This window comes from Magallana gigas, chromosome 4 (assembly GCF_963853765.1).
Source record: "Magallana gigas chromosome 4, xbMagGiga1.1, whole genome shotgun sequence".
NCBI lineage: Eukaryota > Metazoa > Mollusca > Bivalvia > Ostreida > Ostreidae > Magallana > Magallana gigas.
Genome location: NC_088856.1, coordinates 17,930,214 through 17,946,502, shown reverse-complemented (window position 1 = coordinate 17,946,502; position 16,289 = coordinate 17,930,214). Strand labels below are relative to the sequence as shown.

Here is a 16,289-nt window from a genome sequence, read left to right as displayed (position 1 = left end):
TTAAGCAATTTGATTGGTTGATATTATTTGAATAGTTCGTACGTATAATTGGTTGTGTTCTGTTATAAAGATTTATTTTAATCCATAGATTTTTACCCTTAAAAGAATTCTTTTAACCAAATAATCGAATACAGCATAAAAATAAATTATACGTATCCGATGGTTCTGATGGTTCTGATTATGTTGACCACCCATGCAGCCTGCTAACAATTAATTTTGCTGCGAGGAAAAAGTGGGGGGGGGGGGGGGGGGGCTGGGGGGGGGGCTGCTGAACCCTCTATGATGCTACGTGCCTTAATGGCATTGGCGGATCCAGAGGGGGGGTTCCAGGGGTCGGAACCCCCCCCCCCCTTTCTCTGGGACATATGAATTTTTTTGAAAACGTTTAATGCCTATTTAAAGGCAATTTTTCCCACTTATGATAGAAATACTGTAATTATCTCGAATAAATGCTTTTAAAATTGCTTTTTTAAAGAATTTCGTATTGTTTTGTTTCCAAGAATCGGAAATTCTGTTACAAAAATACCGTGTAAGGGGTTAACCATTATGAAAATGGACAACTTTTCAAAACTTTTCTAAATATGATCGCATCTGATCTGTACTAGTGCCGGATGATGTTAGCGCACTCATTACAGAGGTTACATCAAGTTCTCTGGGACGACAATTGCTTTTACCATTGTATTACACACGTATAATCTTTTCAGCAGATAAATTATCCCCGTTCTTTTGTCATATCCTATCATTTAGACCTTTATTTAAGAAGGCAATCGATAGAAATCAAAATTGATAAATAGTTCAGAATTTAAAAACATCAAAGACATAAAAAAATTACCAAAATATTCATTTTTATAATAGTTTGTCGCAATTTGTCTGAGTTATTTTTTGTTTCTTAGTGTTTCTTTTCTATCAAGCATAGACGTGTGCACTTTCTCATTGCTGGAAACTTAGGTTTCTTAAGGCTAGATATTATGCATATCCTCCTTACCTAAACCAAAACGCCAAAACGCTCAATAATGCAGTGCACTCTGGTGTTGAAATAGATGTGAAATAGATAGGATATAGTGATGAGATAAATGTTTATTTATTAAATACAGTTGTATAACGCACTGAAAAAGTTCAAAAAGTCCTTTTTTATTGACAAATGATGAATTTTGCACATATTGATTTTCATCAAATGGAACCCCTCCCCCCCCCCCCTTTTCGAAATTGCTGGATCCGCCTCTGCTAATGGATTAGCCCCCCTAGCCCCCCGGTTCCTACGCCTATGCCGTATGATTATTGTCACGCTTGTCTGATTATAAGTACCTAACTATAGTGCATGAGGTGCCTGCATGTATTCTATATATAAGAGTTCGTGGTTTTAAAAAAGCACATTTTTTCGTAACGAATTTAATAAACTGGAAAGAATCTAGCAATCTTTTGTTCTGTTTGCATTATCCGGCCGTTCGCGTAACGTAACAGTTTCATTACACGAACATGAAGTTTTATCAAATAAAACATTATTAGAAATATCTTATTTTAAAAAGAACTAAGGATATAATTAAAGCTTTTAAATCTCAATTTTCAGTTTCATATTTATTTCTGGACCTCTATTAAGACCCAAATATGACATTGGGGTGTAAGCAGACTTGAATATTGAAAATAAAATGAATATTGAAGTTGTTGTTACATAAACAGCATTTAATTGAGGATAAGAAAACTAGATTCTGTCATATTAACTTTTAATACCATAAATATGTCATACTTCATGAAAATGTTTATGAATTTTTAAAAAAAAATGCACAAAACTTAATAGTTCCATCTTATATTATTGAGGCATGATTCGGGGGGGGGGGGGGGGGGGGTTTAGAAAATTCAAATTTATTAGATTTACGTGGTAAATTTACCGAAAATAGTCCTGCCTCGGCCCACCCTCAGCAAACACAATTATCCTTCGGACCCCCTTTCTTTCGAAAAGAAAAGAAAACAAAATCCACGCATAAAATGCAATCAACATGATTCAAAATCATACCAAATTTAACCTTATTTAATATCATATAATTACTGATTGGGATCGTGTGCGTGTTGCAAGATGTTACACATGCCACATCTGTACAATATATCGGTCTGGTTGGTTTTTTTTAAATAATTGAATATTTTCTCTGTTTCAAATTTTAAGTCAATAAAACCCAACATCACAATGGGATCAATTATCTCCTGATTGAATGAAAATGACAGAATTTTAGGTACACGAACGAATAAATACTTGTCGAGTTACTTAAGATATCAACTAAAAACTGGTTCTTGTGTCAGAAAACAAGAACTAGTTCAGTGGAACCTCATTGCTCGTATTCGTAAGTAAATAAATAGATACTGTTTTTCACATGCCAGTCTTTTAATCGACAGCAGCTGTTGAAATGAAAAGGCTTCAAGTATAAATTTCACTTAAAATTAAGCACAGTTTCTCCTAAGTTGCAGAATTATCGCGATACTTGTTTTTTAACTCGAATTTTCTCAGTCATTAATGCATTCTTCTTTCATGCCTGTCAAACATGTGGTCCGTTATAGTTCTACCAGTGGTACCATCTTTCAATATACCATTTTTGCAGTTGGATGACAATGGTACAAATTGTATCAATAAACCTGAACAGTTTTGGCATACTAATGCTATATATACCTGTCTCTGATTTTACCAATGTTACCAATTGGAGTCAAATGGAAACGTTGGTAAAATTAATTCAGTTTTGTAAACATGTTAAACAACAGACATTTTTTTACTACCCTATTCATACAAATGACAGATGTCTGACGTACCCATTTTAACGATAGAATTCGTCCCATATACTCGCTTTGTAGCAAATAAAAGAATTATGTCGCGCTGTATCTCGCCTAAATTTTCATATGATTGGTCTCAAATACCTACAATGTTGCTCTTTTATAATCCCATATTACCACATTAACTGTTTTTGCAACGAAATCGCTGCCACTTTTAATATCACATTTGAAAATTCGCTGTTTATGGTCGTCATGTTAAAATCTGATAGTGCTGAAACGAATGTTCGAATATTCGCGAATGAATAGTAAATTTCTAATATTCGAATGTATATTTAGCATTCGAATATTCGATTACATGTTAAACACCCATATCAAGCACTGTAAACTATGCAGCATCGTGTTATTTCGGAACGAAAGTAAATATAAAGCCATCTATGACTGCCATGCTTGGTAGAGTCTATTACTTAACCCAGTAATAGACTCTTCCGCCATGCTTGTTTACCTTGAAAGTAAAAGCAGGGTTTACATCGAACGGAGACAAACATTCTAGCTTTTTCAATTCATGTCAGACGCTGAAGAAAATAATTGCTTAACTGTTTGAACGAGTGTAAGCTACGGAGAGTTAATATCGAAAGGTACATCGAAAGTTTTTTTTAAAAGATACCTCGATATTATTTGTTTTGATTTTTTAAATAAACACAACATTTCCGGAGTTATGAGCGTTATCAGTTTTCTGTTTAATACTATATCAAACATGGCGGAAATATTTGGACTGACTTACGAAGTTACGTATTGGTCTCATACAGGAGTCAGGACTGCAGTATATTATTAAAGAAGTAATAAATCTTTTGATTGTAGTTGATGGAAATTTTTTAAAAATCAGTATATTATTATTTGTTTCAAAAATTAAATGCGCACCCAATTCAATGGATACTCATGCATTAAGTGTCAACTTCGAACTGACATGTTTAAGCAGTCTACACATACACCCACTTCGTAATACAAACTATCATATATGCTTAATACATTATCTATGACGTCTACGAATATTCGAATACGAATCGAATAGTACTCACGAATATTCGAATACTGATTTATGGTATTCGTTTCAGCACTAAAATCTGAGACATTCCGAGTGCTATTTCCGACAAAATGGCAGGCAAATTCAAACGCGTATTTTAACAAATTCCTTGGTACGGTTCATTAAATGGATATTTTGTTGACTAATCTACATATGCATGTTCAAAGAGTTTTGTAATGTATAAAAATGTGTTTTTCCTCTGCATATTATATTTAACAGACTGAAAATCGACGCAAAGCTGATCCGCTTCGCGGCTGCTACATTGCAAGTATATGGGACGAATTCTTACTGTGACCTGAGCGTAGCCTGGTCACAGTAAGATTCTTCTTTCTATCCAATCATCAGAGAGTAAAACCGGAATCCAACGTCTTGATTTTCGCTACCATGTCTATAAATAGTTGTGACGTCTTTTACCAATATTTCCCACACTCTAGATTGTCTGCAGAAAAATATACCATTGGCAAAAAAAACATTGATAGCAATAACATGCCAATGGTCATTAATTTTACCAATAGCAACTTTTGTCTACCAAAAGTTCAACTATGAATGCACCCAGGCAAATAAACACATTTGCTTTGTTTGTAAGGCATTCTATATACCGGTATACGCTTCTTGCAATGCCTTAAAATTTTCTACAGAGATTTTCAGTTTGATATTTTCATTTTTAGACAGTATATATATTTTTATGCCCCGCTTTGAAGATAGGAGGGCAAATTGCTTTGCTGCTGTGCATCTGTCTCTCTGTCAGTCGACTGGTCTATGATAGGTATACATTTTCTATTGTAGATGGCTAAATTTTCCAGAGCACCTAAGCTTCGTGAATTAGGTCCATACTGGAGGTCACAACTTCAAGGAATATTTTGTGTGTACAAACCTCCAGATTATTCGTATGCTGAACTCTGCAAAACATTTAGAAAGATTTTATTGGATGATTTAAACCAACTGCCATGTTATCCAGGGGAAAAATTGCATAAAAATGCATTTAATTCACGTGCTGTTCTACTTAATGCACAACAACATAATACATTGAAAGAAGACTGGAAGCTTCGTTTATCGGTGGTTGATACAGAGAACGGAAGTGAAAACACATATTCTAATGATTCAAAGTTGACAGTTACTGATGAAGATGAAAGAGAAAGTTCTTTAATGTCTAAAAATCCCACAAATCTTGAATTGCATTCTAACAATAACAATGCAATATCAACAAGTCAAAATTTACTTAAAAGAAACTCTTTGTTTTCAAGCAAACTCAAAGACCTGATTATTCCACCACTCACAAAAAGGAATGCTTTTCAGCACAGGTTTGTCAGTGGTGACATGTACGAAGCACAGGATATAAAAGTCCTTCCCCTCTATGACGGACTAGATAAAGAGTGCTCCGGAGTTGTGCCCATGTGTGTGGGCTTTCAGAACAGTACGTCATATTCCTTGAGGGACAACCTGGAAATGAAACTCTACATTCGAGTCTACCATTTGTCTGGCACCCTGGGGTGGACAACATTGGACAACACTGCAGTGTCCAAAAAAATCAAACGCCATTCTTACGAGCATGTCGGAAAAGCAGACGTGGACAAGATGTGTAGTTTGGCACAAAACATGCATCAGTGGAGGATGTTGAACTATGCAGGAGTAGTTCCTGGCTCACAGGAAGCCTACGAATTGCTGAAGAAAGGACTCGTGAAGCCGAAAAACCCTCTGACACCACCATTGATATATGGTGTTAGATGCATCAATTTTGAACCTCCAAACTTTACACTGGAAGTACATTGTGTCAATGAAAGCTACACTTTCTTGAGAGACTTCATTTACAAAATAGGTGTGTCTTTGCGTTCTTCCGCATACTGTTCAAAAATTCGGCGGATACGATATGGACCAATTTGTCTAGAACATGCGCTGGTAGCAGACGAGTGGAATTTGAAGAAAGTGTGTGCGAGTATCAAACAGTGTAACAAACTGCTCCTGAGAAAAAAGGAACAAAGTATGAAGGACAAAAATTTTGTCAGTGAAGAGTTAGATCCTGCAGCTTTTGAGAAATTGAAAACCACATAAATGTATAGCAATAAATTACAAAATTCCGAGAAAAGTACTTTTGTTTTATTGATGACAGATATTCATAGATGATAAACAACATAAATGTAATATTGCTGTGGAACTTAATGGTAATTATAAAAGTTACGGAAGATTTGTATTAATGTGATTATTTTCATTATCTTCGTCATGACTAAACCCCAGTAGCTCAAATCCTAAATCACCATCGTCATCGTTGTCGTCTGAATTTTCATCTGACTGGTCGGATCCAAGCTGAAAGTAAATTGAATGATGGGAGGGAGGGGAGAGATTTAGATGATGATGACGGTGCTGTTCGGGGGACTTTGAGAGCCTGCTACAGTTTGAGAGTGCAGACTTTAGGGATTTGTGATCTAGGGCGGGGCTGACGCTGTCTTTTGTGGGGTACATGCCGGCTTCATCCTCCACTGCCCGGTAAATTGAGGGGGTGGAGTATTTACCACTCCCATTTCTCTTGATGCATTGGAACTGTAGAGATTTTTTCAGTTTTTGAAAGTTCGTAGTTGATTTCCTTTGTTTTGGTGGATCTATAAAAAATAATTTCTTTTTCAAATCATGTATATTAGGATGTCATGAAGTATACTATACCAAATGATTATTGAACAATGGCACAGAACATATACTAGTTTTCATACACACATGATTTTTTTTTTAAATCACAAGTTAACCATTGTGTTTACCTATTGATAGTACACATTCTGATATTGTGGACTGTGGAATGTTTTCAGCTAAGCACATGTCACGCAACTCATGGATAATATTCTGTGGGAGGAAAAAGAGGGAGGGGCATATGACAACAGTTTAACAAATACAACTTACAATCTTAAGTCCTAGATCTAGTTCTATGGATTGGTTTATTATTTTAATTATAACTATAACTTGAAACATTTTGTCTACAGTGAAAATTATTTAATTTGTTGATTACCTTGTAGTACAAATTTTTTTCCACAGCAAATTCTAATTTCTTTTGAACTTTCTTCTTCTGTTTGTATTCCATCTTCAGCTTCAAGTGTGCACGGTCCATGACTGCTATCACAAAGCCTATCAAGAATAAACAAATATTCTGAAAAGGCAGTTTTGATTTAAGAATAGTTTTGCAAATGATAAGTACATGTAATTAATTGAAAAGTGTCAAGGGAGGTACATGTAACTCTTAATGCTCAAATTTTTGCTCTCCCTTTAATTACATGTCCTAAATTATTTGACTTCATGTTGGTAAGTGAAGAGGAAGACGGTAGCTTTAGTAGTGTACTTGTAGATATTTGAACCATTTGTGACATTAGTGAAGTTTGACAGAAGGTACTGAAGGCAGGGGTGGTATTATAACAACTTTATATTCATTCAATGTGTTTTGATTTGACATGAAATAAGTAAAAGCTAGTCCATCTAATTTTTAGCTCACCTGAACCGAAGGTTCAAGTGAGCTTTTCTGATCACCCGTTGTCCGTCGTCCGTCCGTCCGTCTGTCTGTCCGTCCGTCTGTAAACTTTTCACATTTTTGACTTCTTCTCAAAAACCTCTGGGCCAAATTTAACCAAACTTGGTACAAAGCATCCTTATGAAAAGGGGATTCTAAATTGTTAAAATAAAGGGTTCAACCCTTTTTAAAGGGGAGATAATTACGAAACAGTGAAAATAGGGTGCATGTCTTTAAAAATCTTCTTCTCAAGAACCACTGCACCAGAAATGCCAATTTTTACAAAAAAGCATGTATATATAGTTAAGATTCTAAATTGTAAAAATCGTAACCCCCGGACCAAAACTGGGGCCCCAGGCGGGGTACAAAATTTAACATGGAAATACATTGGAAAAATGTTTAAAAATTTTCTTCTCAAGAACCACTGCACCAGAAATGCCAATATTTACACAAAAGCTTGTATATATAGTGAAGATTCTAAATTGTAAAATTCGTGACCCCCGGATCAAAACTGGGGCCCCAGGCGGGGTTCAAAATTTAACATGGAAATACATTGGAAAAATGTTTAAAAATCTTCTTCTCAAGAACCACTGCACCAGAAATACCAATATTTACACAAAAGCTTGTATATATAGTGAAGATTCTAAATTGTAAAATTCATGACCCCCGTACTAAATCTGGGGCTCCAAACGGGGTTCAAAGATTAACATAGAAATAAATATGATAAATGTTTTAAAATCTTCTTCTCAAGAACCACTGCACCAGAAATGCCAATATTTATACATAAGCTTGTATGTATAGTGAAGATTCTAAATTGTTAAAATAGTGACCCCCTGGCAAAAACTGGGCCCCCAGGCGGGGTTCAAAGTTTAACATATATAAGAAAAATGTTTAGAAATCTTCTTCTCAAGAACTACATTGCAACAGTTTGGGATATTACTATGCATACATCCTTGGCAATTGTAGATTCTAAAGTGTTAAAATCATGACCCCCGGACTAATACTGGGGCATCAAGAGGGGTTCAAAGTTTAACATAGAAATATATAGGAAACATGTTATAAAAAATTCTTCTCGCGAACTACAATGTCATTTTTTGTGAGATTACTTTACTTGGATCCTCAAATAATGAAAAATTTGAATTATAGAAGCGATCTAATACTGGGGCTCCAGGAGAAGGGGGTTCAATGTTTCACATAAAAAGATAGGAGGGAACATGTTTTAAAATCTAATGGAGGAGAACTACAATGCTTCAATTTGTGAGATTACTATGCAAGCATTCTCAAATTGTAAAGTTTCTAAATTGTGGAAGCCGTGACCCCCATACTAATATTGGGGCCCAAGAAGGGGTTCAAAATTAACATAGAAATATATAGGGAACATGTTTAAAAATCTTCTTCTCAAGAACTACATTGCAACAGTTTGTGAGATGCAAGCATCATTGGCTATTGTAGATTCTAAATTGGTAAAACCGTGACCCCCGAACTAATACTGGGGCCCCAAGACCCCCAGACCAATACTGAGGCCTCAAGTGGGGTTCAAAGTTTAACATAGAAATATATATCGAAAATGTTTAAAAATTTTCTTCTTGAGAACTACAATGCTACAGTTTGTAAGATTACAATGCAAGGGTCCTCAACTAGTGTAGTTGTTAAAGCCAACCATAAACCCCGGACCAATACTGGGGCCCCAGAAAGGGGTTCAAAGTTTAAAATAAAAATAACATGCTAGGAAATAGAATGTTACAAGGAACTGTTGTTCAGGTGAGCGATGTGGCCCATGGGCCTCTTGTTTATTCTTAATATATACATTTGGTCAGACTAAGTTTGGCCACTCTTAACACTTGCCAGGGATCAATGAAAACAAATCATTCTACTATTCAATATTTATTTAAACAGTCAAACTTCATTATCTTAAACTAGATGGGACTGTTAAAAAAATCTTTAAAAAAAAAGATATCTGAGTATTCAAGATATCAAGGGTAAAAAGTTAAGAAATAAGTGCATGGTTTGGACTTGCAAATCACTATAACATATCCATTGTATTCAAAATACTAGTGTCGATGTTTGAGACATAGAAAATCAGCTGTATATTTATTTTCTATATGTGGTGTGTAATAAAATAATGTCCTTTATTTATACAGGATGGCACAATTAGCTTACAAAAACTAGTTCACACTGTGGTCCTGAAAATGTATTTACAGACAGCAACTGTATACAGAAACTGATAGAACATACAAATCGTATATCTGAGAGATAATTAAATGTGTAGATATGTAGGACTCACTGTTGGCCACCCTGAGCACCCTCCAGGGGACGAGGAAGGCCAGGATCTGCACGGCCTCCTCTAGGGGGTATGCCATCATCCCCTGGATGTAGACGAGATCCACCACAAAGGAGGCGATCACTACCACCCCGTCCAACAACTGAACAAAGAAGACGACATCGTGTGATTAATTATCATAATGATATAAATAAATTTATCATTTATCAATATACATTATACATGTATCAGTTTTATGGCCCGTCTTCTTACCGGGTATTTACAGGAATATCACATACCTGCACATCATCCAGAATTTTGGGGGTTGGGTCAGAGTATGAGGGATAATTTTGTCGGGGGAGGAAAGGGGGGGGGGGGTCCGATCCACGCGTACATATCGAACCCCGAACCACTCATAATGATATTGTCTTTTACTAATTAGCAATTTTTAATTGTTAACGATTCGATGACTGTGATTAGAACTTTATCAATCTGATTGGATTAATCATTAACTCATTAATTATTTAAAATATTGTTAATTAGTAGAAGACAATATTATCAATATATGTTATCAGCATAATTATAGTATTTTAATTACAATTCAGCTTAGAGTCGGCACCTGTGATTGATAAAATAAAACCTTTCACTCAAAAACTCACCTCCAGCTTCTTGCTAAACAATCGAGGGCCGTAACAGAATATTTTCAGCAGGACCTTGGTAAAGAAAAATTAATACAGCATGGTCTGTAATCCTATACAAATAATATCAGTGGCATCGAAACTCGGAAGCAAATTGAAAGTGGAGTGGCTAGACTTACAATGTAGGTTATTGTCATGCTTATATATAACTTTGCAAGAAAAGCTCCCACCCCCGGTTCCGACGCCTATGAATGTTTAATTGTATTTATCAGAACGAGCGCAAATGATAGTCTGCAATACTTTCTCAGTACCCCACTTTCTGTGTTCTTTATTATGAAGATTATTACATGTAGCAATTTATTTTCAATCACTTTTTAATCATGCATCGATATCTTGAATTATTTTTGTTACGGTGCGGCATATCCTAGACCTTTCCGCTCCCGTTTTATTATAGAGTTGCGCATGCTGCTGGGATATTCTCACCACTTCATCAAAATACGGCACCGTGAAATATCTAAGAACTGCGAACGATAGCATTGTCTAGCCGCCTAACTACATGTAATTAAAAGTCATTTTTTGAAAATTGTTTATTTAAAGTTATTATTATTTTTTTTTTAAAATGTAAACATTTATGTATATTTTCATTAAATATTTATAAAAGATGTGGTCAAACAAAGAGAGATAACTTTGTATTTTGGGTTAAAATTGCTCATTTCATAATAGAAAATATTAACAGATATGAATTAAAATGAAATTTTACTTTAATATTTAACGTAAACATGTAATTTTTAAGTTTTGATGCACATATCGGCCGCTAAATAATATTTTCCTCACTCATAGAGACCAAGTTTAATGAAATCCCCGTAAGCAAAACTTTTGCTTAAAAATTAATAATTTGACTACAAATTTTATTTTGATATAAATCAATTAGGATTTGATCATACTTTTTAGTAGATAAATTTGTTTTTGAATATCTGACAAAAATTTCGAAATATTTGGATGTAAAATGTAGCCGGGAAACGGACATTAGCGTTCACAGTTCTTCAATATGATTTTGGGTTGTACATATGCATGTATTTTTAAAGTAAAAAATCACTTCTTACCATAAGTGTAAGTACACCCAGAATTGCGATGCTAGCTTTGTGGAATGCGTACGCCACCTTTTCTTCCGTTGAATGCTCAGTGCTTTCTCCCTGAAGGAAGCGAGGTACGTTTTCCCGGACAAATGGATCCGGTCCATGTATCGTAAAGTTCGATACCACCGTGCCGTTGGCAATATCGTGCGTATCGTTAGTGTATACGCTCCGATACATCACCGATAAGATCCGATTATAGAAAATATCGATATCCTGATGACCCAGGTCTCCGAAGTAGAGGGCGAAGTTTTCGGTCAGGATGGTCGCAAAGCGGACTGTCAAAATCTTTGTCTTTTCCATCATTCCTAGGAAGCAAATTTACTGACTGTTAAGTTAAACATCACTATAGTGGCATAGCTAAGTGTTGTAATTTTTTGTGCGCTTTTTTCTATATAATTATTTTGTTTTCTTTCTTTGTTATTTTCTCTTTTGTCTACATGCATGACATCAAATAACTTGGAACAGAAAATTGAAAAAAAAAAACTAAAAAAAAACTAAAAAAAAAACTACACTAACAGATACCAAAAAATCAAGTTTTTTTATAGGGAAAAATGAATAATGAAGATTATTGAGGTTTTACGTCCGTGCGGTTTTATTTCATATATGGAATTTTTAAAGTCACCGACACGGGGACACGTACACTCTATGTTGAAAATAGAACCATTCTTACAAGAGCTTGGACTTTGAGTAGTAGTGTCAAACAGCATTGTGACGTAGGCCTGTCTATTTTATTGCTGGCTACTCAGCCATGGCTCTTTAACACGATTTGCCTGGCTTTTGAGTTTAATAACTTGTTTTGGCGCAAAAAATAGATAGTTACATCCAACCGAAAGCCCAAGGCCTTGTTAAAACGGTTCTACGATTTCGTGAAAAAATTGACCAAAGAAATTCTTTCTTTAAATTGTTCTTTTGTTTCGGGGTGTAAAAGTCACCAGCACACGTGTTCATAGGGAGCGCGCGTGATGCTACATGAACGTACATAAGTTAATTGATTACCTAACAATTTGATAGAATCTTGGACCACACTTTATCAGTTAATCTGCAGACAAAAATAGGTGGCATTGAGCAATCTCATACAATCCTTGTTCGTTAACTTTTTCACCTATACAATTTACAAAATAGGTCAATTACTTACAAAAGCAATAAATAAATAAATGACAAAACATAAAGACGTTGATTTTAGCAAACAAGACAGAAAGTAAATAGCAGATGTAATGTTACATAATGTTCACTCCGAAAAGTAAATTGAGACATTCCATTGTAATTAAAGAAGAATTTGAAAGCTTTACTAAAATGTTTTGAACATTTTCTATCAACCATTATATATAAATGTCAATAATTTAACCTCGTTCTAAAAACAATTATCATAAATATTGACAAACAATAACTTGAATAAATTTAAAAACAAAGTTTTCCTCATAACACTGTTATTTACTGATTTTTTTAAAAATCAAATTCAATCAAGTACACGAGTGTCTAATTTAGATTGATAAAAAATAAAATTCAGTAAATGCAATTGTACGCCTGAATCATTCTATTACTACAGTTGTATTTCTGTTGAGCGGCGTTTCGTAACAATTGTTATCTAACTGGAAACCAGGTACAAAAGTTTTAATGTGTCCTTTACAGATTTTAGAGCATTAAAAGCCCAAAAAAGCACGAGAGCCGGAAACTAGTAAGACACATTTTAACAAGAACTATACTTTCAAATACGACTATTAACCGATGCCCAAACGCATCCCCATGATATTTTACCATCTAGGTAAATTAAGTCAGATTCAGGGACCCTCTTTGAGTCAGTCACAAGTTCAGTCAATTAAAAGCTCAGGTATTTCAACGGAAACATATCTTATGTTGAATAAAACATCAAATTCAAAAGTACCTTTAACTATTTTTTTTCTCAGATATGATATTCAAATTTGATGAAAAAAAATTAATACATTTAAATAGAAATTGCAAACATACATGTATGTAAAATACAAATTTAATGTAACGAGTGCGATTTATAAAACACAAACGAACGTGTAAATACATTTTTTTTTTTAAAAACAATTAATAAAAGATACCAAACACATGTACGAACTTTGTAAGATAATTACATAATCTTAAATATTTATAGAATACCCCCAAAAAGTTTGGCCTCGAAAGCAAGAGACGATGCAATTTTCTTTTTGAAGAAGTGAAAAGGCGTGAATAAAGGCTTTGCTCGAGGTCCACTTTTCCACAAGAGAACTAGAGTCAGACAGTACCTTTGACAAAATGGATGTCCAGCATCAGTTCTCCCAGCACCAGTCCACAGTCTATTACGTTCAGTACCACCACCATCAGCAGTACTTTCTTACTGTGCAGTATCTTGGCCACAGAGTCCCTCAGTCTAAGTGTTCAAAATAATGAAGTTTGTTACAAAATTGAGACAAGTGAAATTTTCAAACATAAGTTAATCGTACATGAATACGAGTGATTAAATTCTGTACATTTACATATCTATGCGTAATTTCTTTTCTACTAACATGTGATAAACGTGTATTTGAGCTCGCTCTCTCTCTCTCTCTCTCTCTCTCTCTCTCTCTCTCTCTCTCTCTCTCTCTCTCTCTCTCTCTCTCTCTCTCTCTTACACGGCAGTCGTAGTGTCCGGTTGTACAGCATCCCTCTCCAGTTCTCTCTCCAAATGATCTTCAACGTCATGCAATGAAAAGTCTGGCATGGACAATTTCCTGGCCAGGTCATCAACGGCCTGAAAAAAAAGATAAGAAGTGCATCAACAGAAAGCATACATTAACATTTGCATTCGACGATTATTGTTTAATTTGCAACTCTTTTAACTAATATATAGCTGACTGATAGAAATGATAAAGTTTATAATCATATACATAATTTTCATCGTATGGTACTCGAATCCAAAAAGGGGGGTTCCGAATTGTGTTTGCCCGCCAGTGGTACCTAGTGGGTTCGAGTTCTAATTTCATGCAGTAATTATACTAACTAAAGAATTCGTCATTGTCTGAAGAACTCTTTTTATTTCAGGTTTTTTTTTTTGGTTTTTTTGTTTTTAGCTCAAAACCGCATGAACTCTGTACATTTTACATATAGTACATACAATTTATGTTTGGTACATTTTATATAAAGTACTTTTTATACATAGTTAAAAACCTACCTTGATAGCCTTATACGGCTTGGAGGGGCGGCGGCCCGTCCCCCCAAAGTTCTGTGGCGGTGCCCCAGAAGATCCCACCGTCATTTTTTCTTCCGTATGTCTAAACACCTCACACGGTCAATGCAGCAAAGCTCTAAGTCCCCAATACATCAACTTATCTGTCTACATAAAGGACAATATAGTTTGACAGTTCGTCCAATGACGTCCAATGATGTTCATCTTGTAGATATGTGTGAAACTGGCGCTGTCCTTAAGAATTAATGGCCCGGGGGTTGATTTTACACGCTTGTCTTAGGAATAAACGATTTGACGTATGTCCGAGATAAAAAACGAATATATGTCAATATATTTTTTTCAGATTCTGTATATTTGCGTCACTGGCTATATTTAAAAGGAATAAATGTTATAAATAGAACGGTCCTAAGAAAACACCTTTTCTTTTCACTCATTTCCTCGTTCACATGCACTTGAAGATTGAAGACAGGAACGCGACGGGGGGGGGGGGGGGGGGGGGGGGGGGGCAGGCAAGGAGTAGTGCTTACCCAACTTCTTTTCGATAGACGTTTAAATTTACATATCATTGAAAGTTTGAGTTGGAATGGGTTGCTTCCCCGATATCTTAACAGTCTTTTCTGGTTAGTGAAAACGTATTAATGAAAAATTATTGAAAAAGACCATATACCACCACCATTGGTCAGTTTGAGATTTGCAAGCTTATATAAGGTCTAATTTTGAGATAAGCCTGCATGCTCCCTTTATAAACATCGCTGTGTATCTGCTTGCAGACACGTGATACCCATTATTGATAAGTGAGCTATGCATGGAAACCAGCGCTGAAAAAAAGAGAATTTGAACGAGCATCCCCCCTTTTTTTTCACTTTTGTTTTAAATATAACAACTATCGGGAAAGTCTTAAATTTTAAATTGAGCTGTCAAAGTTTAAAATGATGCTACATGTACCTGCGTATGAACTGTAAAATTTAATGTCTCAGAACAGCATATTATGCTAGAAAAAGATAAATTTAATTAAAATACCCGACTATAACTACGTACGATTTACCTAACAGCAAAAGAAATTAATCTTCGAACGAGTTATTTATATCTGAAATGGCGGGAAAATAGAAAACAAATTCTCATTTAAAAATTTCGTAAATAAGGTAAAAGTAACTTTTTTTTTGTAGTTGACATAAGTCCAGAATTAATTTAGTATTACGTTGAATGTAGAATATGTTCAGTTATATCAGAGATGTAAGTAACATGTTATTTGTGTCTGGTTATTTCTAGAGTTTCGATCGAAGTCGTTTTATAAAATCATAAAATGCAAAAAATGCACATCAGGTGCTTTGGTCTTTGCCCGTGAATATAAACGATACATATGTAAATATACTGTTATAAAATAAACATGGGTATCGTTCATATTCATGAGTAAAGACTAGAGCCGTGTACATTTACGATGAACATCTTTTTCAACTTCAAATCACAAGGTGTCAGATTTAAGTAAAGTACTGGAAACTAATCCTACATGTAAAGTCTGTCCAAAGTTACCTTTTGATTATTTTTTAATGAAAATACACATACCTGTGAAAGAAATACAGTTGAAATCAATACCCAAGATAATTTCTTATCATTTTTCTCGTGGGGAAAATTCAAACGAGCGAAAAGATTTCTTATGGAGATTTATAAAGGGAATTGTTTACATCTTTTCTCCATTTGGAACTCACAATACCTCGTACAATTTACAATTTCTCAACGATATCATATGGACTATTTCATGGCTGCAGA

General features: G+C 34.9%; 2 protein-coding genes across 2 annotated transcripts; one reads left to right on the top strand and one right to left on the bottom strand.

Moving 5' to 3' along the window:
* The first annotated feature begins 2,267 nt into the window (after nt 1–2,267).
* On the top strand, nt 2,268–5,908 carry LOC105337645 (pseudouridylate synthase TRUB2, mitochondrial). Its single transcript, XM_011442475.4, has 2 exons — nt 2,268–2,327; nt 4,622–5,908. The coding sequence occupies exon 2, from the start codon at nt 4,622–4,624 to the stop codon at nt 5,882–5,884; it is 1,263 nt and encodes a 420-aa protein (XP_011440777.3). The 5' UTR covers nt 2,268–2,327; the 3' UTR covers nt 5,885–5,908.
* A 99-nt stretch (nt 5,909–6,007) lies between these two features.
* On the bottom strand, nt 6,008–14,832 carry LOC105337644 (uncharacterized). The gene is made up of 9 exons (XM_034448665.2): nt 14,508–14,832; nt 13,969–14,087; nt 13,603–13,727; nt 11,321–11,658; nt 10,239–10,292; nt 9,604–9,742; nt 6,828–6,943; nt 6,583–6,664; nt 6,008–6,429 (listed from the first exon to the last, which is right to left on the bottom strand). Exons 1-9 carry the CDS (start codon nt 14,589–14,591, stop codon nt 6,008–6,010), a joined length of 1,479 nt encoding a protein of 492 aa, XP_034304556.2. The 5' UTR covers nt 14,592–14,832.
* Nucleotides 14,833–16,289: the final 1,457 nt, after the last annotated feature.

Bases quoted from the DNA above. Each gene is read 5' to 3' on its own strand.
- LOC105337645 (XM_011442475.4), top strand. From the start codon at position 4,622: ATGGCTAAATTTTCCAGAGCACCTAAGCTTCGTGAATTAGGTCCATAC.
- LOC105337644 (XM_034448665.2), bottom strand. From the start codon at position 14,591: ATGACGGTGGGATCTTCTGGGGCACCGCCACAGAACTTTGGGGGGACG. The intron at 14,088-14,507 runs GTAGGTTTTTAA...CTTTTTTTTCAG, and splicing joins AGCCGTATAAGGCTATCAAG to GCCGTTGATGACCTGGCCAG. The intron at 11,659-13,602 runs GTACTGTCTGAC...TTTGCTTCCTAG, and splicing joins GGACATCCATTTTGTCAAAG to GAATGATGGAAAAGACAAAG.